Source organism: Melospiza melodia, chromosome 1, assembly GCF_035770615.1.
Source record: "Melospiza melodia melodia isolate bMelMel2 chromosome 1, bMelMel2.pri, whole genome shotgun sequence".
Taxonomy (NCBI): domain Eukaryota; kingdom Metazoa; phylum Chordata; class Aves; order Passeriformes; family Passerellidae; genus Melospiza; species Melospiza melodia.
The window spans coordinates 130,160,774-130,173,478 of NC_086194.1; the positions used below are offsets into that span (position 1 = coordinate 130,160,774).

Consider the following 12,705-nt stretch of genomic DNA (forward strand, 5'->3'; position numbering starts at 1 on the left):
GGCGGAGCGGAGCGGGGAAGCCTCACGGACAGGGCGGAGCGGGGCCCGTGTCGTAGCGGCCCCGCCGGGCCGGGAGGCGATCGCCATGGAAACGCCGGCCCCGCCCCTGCCCCCCCGGGTGCCGCCGGGAGCGCGGCCGGAGCTGCCGGGTCCCTCCTCCCCGGGCAGCGCCAGGTAGAGCGCGGGGCGGGGGCCGCCGGGGCCGGGCGGGCGGAGCCGCGAGGGGCGGCGGGCGGAGCGCAGGCCGGGCTCGTTCCGCTGCCCCGCCGCAGCTCGGCCCGGATCTCACCCGGCGCCGGTGCCCCCAGCCGTCCGCTCTCGGACCCCCGGCAGCGCCTCCCGGGAGCGAAGCGGGGCCGGGCTCTCCTCGGCCCGCCAGGGCGGGGCTTGTTCGTCGTCCCCGATCCTGGCGGAGAGGCCCGTACGTGTTGCCATGGCCGAGGGGGCCGCGGCGGCCCCGGCGTGCTTCAACGAGGATGATTTTTACTGCCCGGTGTGCCAGGAGGTGTTCAAAACGCCCGTGAGGACCGCCAACTGCCAGCACGTGTGGGTATCCCGACCCCCCGCCCCTTCCCCAGCCTTTTCCTCGATTCCTCCGGCTCTCCGCCTTGTGCTCCTCGGCTCCCCCCGCTCCCGGCGCACGGACCCTCGGCCTGGAGACGCTGGCGGTGGGGATGCGAGCCCGGTGCTGCTGCAGCCTCCCCTCGCCTCTTTCTTTTGTAGCCGACGAGCAGGACCGTGGTTTAGGAGGAGCCCCCCCACCTCCCCGGGTGTCTGCTCGGCGCTGGGGGAGTTTGGCCGTGCTGTCTGGGCTGACTCGCGGTTTTTAACTTCATGGTTTTCCCCGTTCCTTTTCGAACAAGGACGGTAGTGTGAGTTGTTCTCTCTTTTCAGTTCATCTATTCAGCATTTTTTTTTCCAGAGGGACGTTTGATTACAACGTGCTACTTTGTAGAAAAGCAAAATAGCTTTGGCAGCTGGTGCGTAAGGAAGGAGGGCTGCAAAAGCTGGTGACCTGAGGTCTCTGGAAACGCGTGCTGAATGAAGCTTTGCAGTGGTTTTTGGCTCCGCTTATGGACAATAAACAGGAGTTACGCTGATAAGATTGTCCAAAATCACGTGCTTGCTGCACCATTTAATATCTCATTAGTGATCAATCTGGTATGCAGCTCGGTAATGTCAGTCAATAAATAAGAAGAGTTTTATCTAGAGTGCATTGCCAAGCTCCCCTGATTTCCATATGCTTCATCGTAAGCACCATTGTTTCTTTTAAATGTCAAACTTGTATTTGGTAAATTATTACTCTGATACTTCTCTTTTTTTTCCCCTGACAATCGTCCAGCTCTCTTCAAGGACAAAGTATCCAACTCTGTGTATTTTGCTAACCTGTGTTTGTGGTAACTTTTCAATTTAGGTTTTGCAGGAAGTGCTTCTTGACAGCTATAAGAGAAAGTGGAACACATTGTCCTCTCTGCCGGGGGAGCGTGACTAAAAAAGAAAGAACGTATCCCAAAAGGGCTCTAGATGTTGAAAACAGTATGAAGAAAGCTTCTGGGGGCTGTAGATGCTGTGAGAAGCAGGTAGAGTAAAACTTTAAAAAAAGTTGAATAAATTGTTTGTGGTTTTGTCCAGACACGCCTTTACTATGTGTCGTTCTCATCTTGGAGCTGAAGAGCCTATAGCAATCTGAGCTTAGCTTTGTATGGCTTGTGCATTTACTGGGCACGCAGTGCCTGCTAGCTGTAGCTAACAGGTGTAAACTGAAAGAGCATCTTGAATTGTCAATAAAGGCATTTTAAGTGGAGTGCCAGTTTTTCCCTGAAAAGATGGAAAAAGTGGATATAGCTATAAAATTGGCAAAAGGAAAGTTAAGGAGCTGAACATGAAAAATGCAGATATATGGAAAACCTCAGAAAATCTCAGTATGGAAATGTAACTGAGATTGAGCTGCTATAAAATTTAATTTAAAACTGAAATATGTGAGTTGATTAGTTGCAGTGCCCACATGATCAATCATATGTAATTTCCTCCTTCCCCGTCAGTCCTTTTACATTCCTTTCATTTCCTTTCTAAAGAGATCATTATTTTTGGAACGCTGGGTGAAATCTTGACCCTCACTGAAACCAAGAGTTATGTCTCTTTTGATATAAACACATGTGGGATTGCTGCCATGCTTTTTGTTTATAACAAAATGCATCAAATCCAGGTAGTCTTTATGTTGGTTTCATTTCACTTGGGACTTCTGCCAATGTGAAGATCAGCACTAATGGAACCCTCAGCTGCTTGCATTGTTCCACATGATTCATTGAGATGAAAAGTGGGGAGAAAGAAACTGATAGCAAGTTGGTAAACTGGACAGAAGAACCAAACAGAATAAGTGTAATGGAATTTAGGCACAGGCACGTGAGATACGATCTTGTCCAGCCTCTAGACCTGTGAGCACCTTCTGACAGTGCTGTTGGACCTGAAATTCAGGGACATGTCCAACATAGCTGTCTTCTGGCAAATATAAGCAACTCATTCTCTTAATTTGAATTAAAGGTCGATAGCCAGCCTTAAGTTGGTGATCATTCACCTGTTTGTTTCCTTCCCCTGCCAATGAGTAAATGAACACACCTAATGCAAAAAGAAAATGTTCCTTGCATGAGGTAACAGGAGGCCAGAGAAGACTGAAGGAGCAGTGGTGCTTGTCCCATCCTCACCGCCACTCTCTGTTCTAGCTCATCACCTATTGATCCTTGGTCTGGGTGGTGTAGTTCCAGTGACTTTGTTTCAGTTAAATGGTGTTTTCTTGCATCTTTTATCCCTGAGAGAGCTCTCAGATGTCCAGCAGTTTGAGTGGCAGTGTTCTCAGTCTCACAGAGTGACACTAGCTCTGAGGAGAGAGGAATTGGAGATGTCCTGTTGGTGAAGAAAGTGTACATGCTCAGAAGGGAGACACAAGTTCTGGTTGCTGCTGCACAGGAGGTCTAAATAATTCCTGCATGGATTGCTTTCTGTTGGCAGAATTCTCTCTTCCTTCTATCTATTCCTGGATTGTTTATATGATTTCAGTAATTTGGCATTTTATTTTCAGGTTAGATTTTCATGGATGAGACAGCATTATAAAACATGTAAGAAGTATCAGGATGAATATGGTGTTTCTTCAATTATGCCAAACTTACAGATTTCCCAAGATGCAACAGGGAACAGGTAATCAGGGTGTTCTGTGTGTAACAGTGCATCTTCTTTCCCTACCCCCTCCCCCCATGGAAAGTATTTTTTTCCAGGGCATTTCTTCTTTTTTGCATTAATTATTATCCATATCTTGTGCTTCAGAATAGGAGTTTTTCCAGGTCTTTTTCTCTACTCTTAGCAGACAGAAGAAAACTTTTCTGCATGATGGCTTTGAAATGTCTTCTAGAGACTCTCCTGAAAAGTATTTAATATTTGTAGTTTGCTTTCCTTGCCTTGACAGCATTTGAGCAGTTTACTTTGTAACATATTTAATAATATTTACCTCTGGAGAACTTCCTGTCTATTTTTATTGTCCCTCCCCTTTCCTAAGTTTGTTTAAGTGGGTATCCTGTTTCAAAACATTACTGTGCAAGCTTTTGCCTTCTGATTGACTTTATTTTGAACAGATTTCTTAGGAAATATATAAGGAATTCCAGTATGTTACACACCATAAAATAAAATGACACTTGCCGTTTGTTTTCAGGCAGTAAAGCTAACCTTTTTTTTCATATATTCTCACTGATGTAGGAGTTGGGAATTTTGGGTTATTTTTGAAAAGCTTTTTATATGTCCATTCCACACATTCCACAGAGCTTTATTATATATATCCTTTTTTTTTTTTTTTGCCATTGATTTTCTATTTTTAGCAGTCTGAAGTTCTCTGTGCTTGGTTTTCAACCCATCAGTCTATTGAAAGTTGAAGCTGTTACTGGAATTAGCTGCAGCAATGTTTCACTGAAGTGTCTGCATATTCTGATATCACTGTTTATGCAGTTTGCTACAGTAGAATACCTGTGATTGTAATATCACAGAAGTATAAAAAAAATTACCATTACTGTATTTGTGACTGTAAATATTCATGTTCTTAGCATGTCTGTACAGTTTCTTCTGGCTTAGCTACAGGTGCATATACAGTCAGATTTACTTTCTAAAATGTTCTGCTTTACCCTTCCTTTAGGAAAAAGGTTTATTTTGTGCTCAGTGTAGGAAAATGTATCTTGTTGTAGTTGAAAGTTGCAAATTATTTGTGTGAATACATGGCAGTTAAAGGCCTTTTACACCTTCCTAAGTCAAAAAACTTAGAAATTGCTACCTGTCTTACATTCATATACTTCATAATGATTTCATAATACTTGGCTGTCACCTTCATTGCCCATCTTGTTGACTAAATGTTTGTTGTATTATATATAATTTTCCTGTGAAGTTGTGTAGTATACAACCAAGCATCACCATGGTAGTTACATTATCCAGAGAGGTCCCAGTTGATTGGAAATTAGCAAATGTAATGCTCATCTACAAGAAGGATCAGAAGGGTAATCCAGGGAACTACAGACCTGTCAGACTGACCTTGGTGTATCAGGGAACATCATGGAGCAGATCATCCTGAGTGCCATCATGTGGCACATGCAGGACTACCCAGGAATCAGGCCCAGCCAACATGGGTTTACAAAAGTCAGGTGCTGGTTGATGAACCTTGTCTCCTTCTATGACAAAGTGACCCCTGCATAGTAGATGAGGGAGTGACTGTGGATGCACATTTGACACCATCCCACTGTATTCTTCTGGGGAAGCTGGCAGCCTATGGCTTGGACAGGTGTACTCTGGGTGAAAAAAACTGTGTTCATGGCCAGGCCCAGAGGGAGGTGGTGATTGAGGTTACATCCAGTTGGCCCCTGGTCACCAGTGGTTCAGTTTGGGGTCACTCCTGTTTAATACCTTTTTTGATGATTTGGATGAGGGGATTGAGTGCTCCCTCAGTGCATTTGCAGATGACAGCAAGTTGGGTGGGAGTGTTGATCTGCTGGAGGGCAGGGAGGCTCTGCGTGGGGATCTGGACAGGCTGGATCAATGGGCTGAGGCCAATGGTGTGAGGTTCAACAAGGCCAAATGCCAGGTCCTGTGCCTGGGTCGCAGCAACCCCAGGCAGTGCCACAGGCTGGGACAAGTGGCATCCTGGCCTCCATCAGAAATCATGTGGCCAGCAGGATCAGGGCAGTGATTGTCCCCCTGTACTCAGCACCAGTCAGGCCACACCTCGAATCCTGTGTTCAGTTCTGGGCCCCTGAATCCAGGAAGAACATGGAGGTGCTGGAGTGAGTTCAGAGAAGGGCAGTGGAGCTGCTGGAAGGTCTGGAGCACAAGTCTTATGGTTAGTGGCTGAGGGAGCTGGGGTTATTTATCCTGGAGAAAAGGAGGCTCAGGGAAGACCCCATTGCTGCAGCTACCTTGAAAGGTGGTTGCAGTGAGGTGAGGGTCAGCTTCTTCTGTCATGTCTTGAAATGAAAGAATGAGGTGAAATGGCCTCACCATTTAAGTTGCACATGGGGAGGTTCAGATTAGAGAGTAGAAATTTTTTCTTTTTTACTGAAAGCATGGTCAGACATTGGGATAAATTGCCCAGGGTGGTGATTGAGTCACTGTCTCTGGAGATGTTCAAGAGGTGTCTGGATGTGGCACTTGGGGATATGATTTAGGGGTGATTATGGTGGTGCTGGGTTGATAGTTGAACAGATGATCTTAAAGGTTTCTTTCAGCCTTGGTGATTCTGTGTTCAGTTCTGGGCATACCTCGATCCAAAGGAAAAGTTGTGAGGGTTAAGATATGTATCAGGATATGTATCATTGTGTGTTGCCTTGAAATTCATGGGACTTAATGTGTATTCCCCCCCCCCCCCCCCCATCTCTGTTACTGTTAAACTTTTAAAATGTTGATAGTTGAGTAAAATAATCTCAAGTTTATTATTTTTCTTTCATTTAAAGTAGCAGGAGTGATGCTATACCTGATACTGGCGAGGTGGCTAATAATCAAATACTTCAAGGAGAAACAAGGTAGGTTGCTTACTTGTCTGTAGTTGTTATTGAAATAGATTCTGATAGTTGCAGTGAAAACTTCTGCTAATGCAAAATCCAAAACACAAAAAACCCACACAAAAACACCAGGAGCTGTATTTATAGAATCACTTGTATCTGTTAGAATTTGGGTATTTTAGTAGTTTCCTGAAGGATTTGAAAGGTGTTACAAGAAAGCAAAACCCAGATGTAGCTGCAGTGGGAACAAAAGAAGCCCAAGTCTCAGAAGAGTGCATTTAGGCATGCTAATTTGCAATTAGTAAATTCAAAATTGCAATGTGGTAGTAGCACTGGGACACCTTTAGATCTGCTAATATGTCAGTGGGGGTGTGGGGGTTTTTTTGTTGTTATGAAAGCAAGGGAAAACAATCATAGCTTCATTCGTATGCTTTCTTAACACTACTTCTGAAACTCTCTTTTCTGTTTAATGCTTTTGTATTTCTGTTTACAGTGGACACCCAACCTTCAAATGCCCCCTGTGTCAGGAGGCCAATTTTACCAGACAGCGCTTGCTGGATCACTGTAATAATAGACATCTTTATCAGATCGTTCCTGTGGTAAGTAGAGCTGCTCATGTGTGTATCTTAAGCTACTTTCATTGTAATTATGTGGACAATTTTAACTGTGCAGTCGCTACTCTATATCTGTAACAATCACTGTGGTTTGAGAAGGACAGACAATACACTTCACGCAGTGCATTTAAATTGAGGAGTGACTTTGATGTGAAAACGTTTCATGTCCAGCCTGCTGGTTCTAAGACATTTCTGAGTTAGTTGTCTTATTTATCTTGGTGTGAAACAGGCTCAGTTTTTGAGCCTGATGCTTAACTCTTCTTTATTTAGTAGTTCAGGTCTGTTTCTATAGAATCCCAGTTGTAACGTAACTGCTGTTTCATGTGAAACCTACAGTTACTTTAAAAGTAATCCAAGGTAACCAAAGGGTCTGCAAGAGAAAAATCTCTTTGGTTTTCTATTATTTTCACCTGTATAGGGCTTGTTATTTTTTCTTTTGGCTTACTTGATCATCTCAATTGTATGGAAAAATCTCCCAAACAATGAGTAGGATGCAGTAGTCACTTTCTTTTCTAAATTAACTCAGACAGATATGATAATCTTTCACTCCGAAGAGAAACACTCTAGAAATCTACCAAGTTGAAATGTAGTTTATGAATGTTACACAATTGAGGAAAAACACACTTAGCAGCTTGATTTGATGTTAATGTCTTACTGTATTTTGATAGTGGATGAGTAATAGACTAGTTATTCCAGTAGAACATGTCTTTAATGCATTCTGTATTGCCAATAACATTTTTTTTTCATTCTGTCTCTTCTCTTCCCCCTCCGAATTCAGATCTGTCCTATTTGTGTATCTCTTCCTTGGGCAGATACTAACCAGGTTACTAGAAATCTTGTTAGCCATCTAAATCTAAGACACCGGTTTGACTACGGAGAATTTGTGGTAAGCTTTTTCTTCTTTGATGTGTGGAGGAATAAATGGTAACTTTTTTCCTAAAAATCAAAATGCCAAATAAAAAATTTGTACCTAACGTGTTCTGGACATGCTGTGTTCCTGTTCTTTATGGAACTCATAAACAGACAGGTCTGCTTCTTATCAATATGAAGTGCTACTGGGAATAGGTGTTGTCAGTAGTCAAACTGCTCCAAGATGATGAGTTAAGTATTTGGCTTAGTGTTCTCAATCTGATCTATTTATTTCTTTTATTCAGTTTATTAGAACAGTTTATTACTGCTGTTTCTGGGGGAAATAAAATAGATGCTACTCTTTTTATGGACATTATTGACCTTTTAATGCAGAAATTGTGAAGTTATATTCTCAGGACTTAATGTGCAGCTTGACTAGCTGGTATTGCTGCTACAGCTTCTCTTCCTGTATGTTGTGAGAGAGACTGAAAAAGAGATGTGTCACTTAATCAACGTTTAGGTTGTCTCTTTTCAGGCTCTCTTTGAGTAAATGACCTTAAGTAGATGGAGAGCTACATAAACAGATGTAGTCAGTAGCTGATTCGTAAATCAAGCCAACCATTTGGGTTCTGCATGTGGGATCAGAGAGCTGGAGAGTTTGTGGCTTTTTCTACAGAGTTTGACAGGCTTTGGGGTGTGCAGCTGGTATAGTATTTGAGTCACAGGCAGCCTCACTGGGTCAGGTTGGCAAAGACTGTATCTTGTCCTCTGAGCTGAGTGAGCTGTGATAAAAGCTTGAGGAGCTCGGGTTTGATAGTGGGGATTGGGCTCTTCCCTGTGAGTACATGTATGATGACCTAAAACTGGTGATAGGAATTCTGATTTGGGGAGACTGCCAGAATTGCACTTACAAGGTTCATCACTCTGGCATATTAAGAACCTGGAGGATATTCCTGCAAAAAGTAGCAGACTCTTTGTGTTCTGTGTTTGCTTTTCCATTTTAGGCACTGTGTTCTCAACAATCTATGATTAGTGTTGTCTGGGGATCCCATTTTGGTTTTATTAATGGAGGATGTTGTGGCTGGTTAGAAGCCCTGTTAAAAGAATTGTGTGACACAGTCAGCTTTCCTGAGCTGGCTGTTCTGTGATGCAGTTGAGCCTGGGAGAGAAGATGGACCCTTCTGCTTAATGAGCTTGTCCCACTCTACTGATTCTTCTCCTGTCTCATATGTCTCTTGGTACTTGGTTCAATAAAAAGATTCTGTGCAATATAAACAATGATCTAGTAGCATAGAGTCTTTGTCTGGGTCCCATTTCCTATGTAATAACATAGCAGATGAATGATTAAACTAATGGCTATGCTATATCTTGAGTATTTGTCAATTTTGATGATGTTTTCATTTTGTTTAGAATCTTCAGCTTGATGAAGAAGCCCAATACCAAAATGCAGTTCAAGAATCCTGTCATGTGAACTTTTAAAGTAGAACCCCCTTCATCTTCGTACTGATTATCTGAAAGAAAAATTACTTTATTCTTTATTTGGTGATCCGAAGGGTATTTTAATAAAAATGTTTTTCAGTACCCACTTTTTGGGCTAAGCTTCTTTTCACACTCATAAGGACTTCTGATAAATGATTTTGCTGAAACTCAGGCTTGACATCTTGACTGAGTTCTGCCCCTATGGAAGTAGGGACATTTTTGGAACTTCTCACTCTTGTCTTGATTTTCTCTAACTTTTACTACTCTGTTAATTACATGTTCATATGATTAATGTAGGATGTTTTAATTCAGCAAAACCTACTTTGAAAGTATCTTTAGAAAGACATGCAGTGATACTCTGTTGCACTGTTGGGTTTCTTCAAGTTCAGCTGTCTTCTAAGGTATCTTATGAGATGATAATTTATTTTTTTTCTCTTCCTGCCAAGGACAGGCATTTGTCCTGCCAAGGACTAATTTTATTTTGATATTGTGATTGTTTTTTACTATTGCTAAGTGACTGAAAATAACAACAGCTTAAAATATTAAAAAATTGCTTTTCTACTGATCAACAATGCAGAGCAGGGCTTTTTTTCACTTTTCATTGAGAAAGAATGATGCCATTGCCTAGGAATAACTAAATCTATTTTTTCCTCTTTGGGAATAACTAAAATAGGATGCTTGCTTACTAATGTGATGAGGCATATTATCTGTACTCCTAAGGAAGATTACATATTTTCTAAGCAATTCAAGATGACATGCAAAAGGTATACTGTTTTGGCCTATACCTGTGACCAGGTCTTGCTGGAGTTTTTTAAGAACTTCTAGTTTTGTATTTGGAATTGAAGTTTTGGTCTGTCCTGTCTTTCATGAAGGCTGTGTAGCTAAATAACTAAACTGCCTTCACACCTACAAAAACCTTTTATTTCTGTAAAGCTGTTTAAAACTTGTACATCTCCTGCACCTAAAGGCCTCAAAAAACTGTTGAGAAGAAAAAAACTTACTCTAAAATAGTGACCAATATACTTTAAGAGTTCCTGTTCTAGATTTCTACCTTCCCAGCAAGAACATTGGTAAAATTGGAAAAAATACAAATAATGCAATTTTGAATTTAGATGGAAAATCCATTTGTAAAAACTTTAGGATCCTTTTTGTTAGATTGAGAAGGAGAAGGGGAAAGAAGGCTGCACAGTATATGTTTTGGTGTTTTAAATAGTGTTCTGAACATACACCTGTTTGGACTAACAGCATTCTGTGTTTGCATCACCCATTGTCAAGCTATTGTTATTAATGAGCATTGCATATGTTGTGGTGGAAAACATCCCCAGTAATTTTTTTAGTCTAGATGGTGCTTTATGTGTCGTAATATCAGTTGTGCAGCCAAAGTACAGTCTGCTTCTTGTGCCCTGCCTCCCTGTTCCTCTCCAAACAAAGGTTTTGATTATTCTTTAAATGCTGAGATATTTCATATTCCAAAACTGGTAAGGTTGAAATGCCTCATTTTACAATGTAATGTGTTTCAGAACTGAAAGTTCTAATTTATTGAGTGTTGGAACTAACCCACAATGCATTTTAACTTGCCTTTTCTATCCTAATTTTGAGTGTAAAACGTTACTAAAGGCATTGCTGGCTAAAATTCAGAGAAAGTTGTTTATTTCAGAAATAGCTGTCTATTTCAAAAACCTTGTTTGAAGCTTCTATACTTTTTTTATAACTACATTTTTTGCATTTTGTTACTGTCTCACTACAGTATTTTGACAGCAGACCACACTTGGAACTTGTATTCCAATTTCCAGTTTGCCCCCATACACTGTCTGTGTATTCTCACTTGTCTGTCATCTCTAGTGCTTGTGTGACCACATTGATTTGAAGTGGTTCACTGAGCCAACAGGAAAAAATGTAGATTTTTACATTTGCTCAGCAAAGCCAACTATTAAACAGTGCCCTTATACAGAAAAGAACGTCAAGATACCTGATGATGAAGTTTTACCTTTTTAAAATAAAACCACATACTATGGTGATTTATTACTGCATACATTTCCTAAGGAGTTTAACAGTTAGATGTAAGTCTAGTAAACTTTTTTAGATTCAACAAAATGTTTATATGATCTGGCAATAAATGCCTACAGCCAATACAGATTCTGAATGCCTCATGGATGCTGGAACTAGTTATTTCTGTTACTTGAATATATCTTGGGAATTACGAGTGAGATGACATCTGTTTTAAAACTCTGGGAAACAATGTTTTCTATAGCAATAAATAGTTGTCACTTGATGCATAGTTCTGAGCATTTTAGTCATGTTTAAATGTTGAGAGACTTGAGTAGACATTTTAATGTGTATTAATGCAATACAAAAAAAACCTTTCAAAATGTTTATCCTCTTTATTTAAAATCTGTATTGGCAGGTGCTGCCTTGCTTAAGATTTTGTACTTTTAATATTAAGATATTGCATCCAATACATTCACTAGGTAAACGTTTAATGAAAATTAAATTATTTGAATATGTTGCTGCTGGTCATCTTTCTCACTGAAACTCAGACATGCTCAAAAAGCTGTGTATTTGTGATGGGTGATGCCCAAAACATGAAATCTTTACTAGAAGATTGCTTCTTAACAATGTTTTCATGTTCATGTTGCATTATGTATGGTTTCAATATGTTATGTTTGAATTGTACCTTCTGGGTTTTTTCCTATTAAAATATTTTATTTTCTATTTGTCTTTTTGTTGCATAATAAAGATGATCAGTTCCCTTGGTGCTACTTCTTCCTTTTCAGAGGCTTTCTAAAACTTAAATATATGATCAGTGTATGTCTTCACACTTAGAGTTATTGGAACAGTGTGTATGCTGCTGGAATGATGAGATGTGACTGGTGATGCGTCTGTGAGCTGAGACAAGATACCTTATATCATATCTTGGGTATTTCTAGCAAGCAGAAAAGATTGTAGGTTGGCCCAAATCTGGTTTGTGCATATTTTCTTGTTTCCATGTTTGTTGCTGTTCTATGTAATGTAAATAGAGAAATTACATTCTAAAAGGAGACGGAAATAGGTATGTAACACTTGGGGTCATGAACAAACCTTGTTATTTAAAGGTTTTCTGAGAAGATTTAATGCTTTTCTGAAGAAAGGATTACCAGTAAATTTCGGCAGGTTACAAGTTTTAACCAGCAAAGTGGCAGCTAGATGATTTCTCCTTCTGCCCTTTGTTGTGCTGAAATGAACTGGTTATTTCTTGTGCTTTTGCATTCTTAGGACACACAGATACAGTAATAAAATTGACTTAATGTGTTCATTTAAATGACGGAAATGTAACAAAACTATGTAAAATTCCTTTTTATTAATTTATTCTTTCCCCATATAATCTAATTTTCTGATCTCTAAGTAAACCACTGTATCTCCTGAATCTCTTTATTAGCCCTTTGTTAGAGATTTCATTTGATTTGATTTTATTACAGCAATTCATATTTCACTACTTAGAGAGAATGCATGTGGTGTGTTTAATTTTCATTGGCAGTGTCTTGGTTATAGGATACTTGAGCTCTGTAAAACTGCCCTTTGTTCTCCAGCCTTAAGCCAGGGCCTCTTTCCTGGGGAGAGAGGGGGATCTTTGTGCACCCAGTTCATCTTCTGACAGGTAGTTGGGACTAGAAGGCTTTCTGTGTTTGGGAAGCATTTCTGGGCCCCTCTTTTTTAGATTTGAGTCTAGTGAGATTTGAATGAGTGTCTGTGACTCTGCTATA

General features: G+C 40.7%; 1 protein-coding gene across 3 annotated transcripts; it reads left to right on the top strand.

The window, feature by feature from the left end:
• The first annotated feature begins 310 nt into the window (after positions 1 to 310).
• Positions 311 to 11,724, top strand: RNF138 (ring finger protein 138). Of its 3 annotated transcripts, XM_063168077.1 has the most exons (8): positions 425 to 546; positions 724 to 872; positions 1,415 to 1,580; positions 3,077 to 3,192; positions 5,976 to 6,044; positions 6,517 to 6,622; positions 7,416 to 7,523; positions 8,897 to 11,724. In XM_063168077.1, the coding sequence occupies exons 2-8, from the start codon at positions 835 to 837 to the stop codon at positions 8,963 to 8,965; spliced, it is 672 nt and encodes a 223-aa protein (XP_063024147.1). In that variant the 5' UTR covers positions 425 to 546; positions 724 to 834; the 3' UTR covers positions 8,966 to 11,724. The 3 variants fall into 3 exon arrangements, with proteins under 3 accessions (XP_063024140.1, XP_063024133.1, XP_063024147.1); XM_063168070.1 differs by lacking the exon at positions 724 to 872 and having other exon boundaries at positions 311 to 546; positions 5,979 to 6,044; XM_063168063.1 differs by lacking the exon at positions 724 to 872 and having other exon boundaries at positions 318 to 546.
• The last annotated feature ends 981 nt before the right edge of the window (positions 11,725 to 12,705 follow it).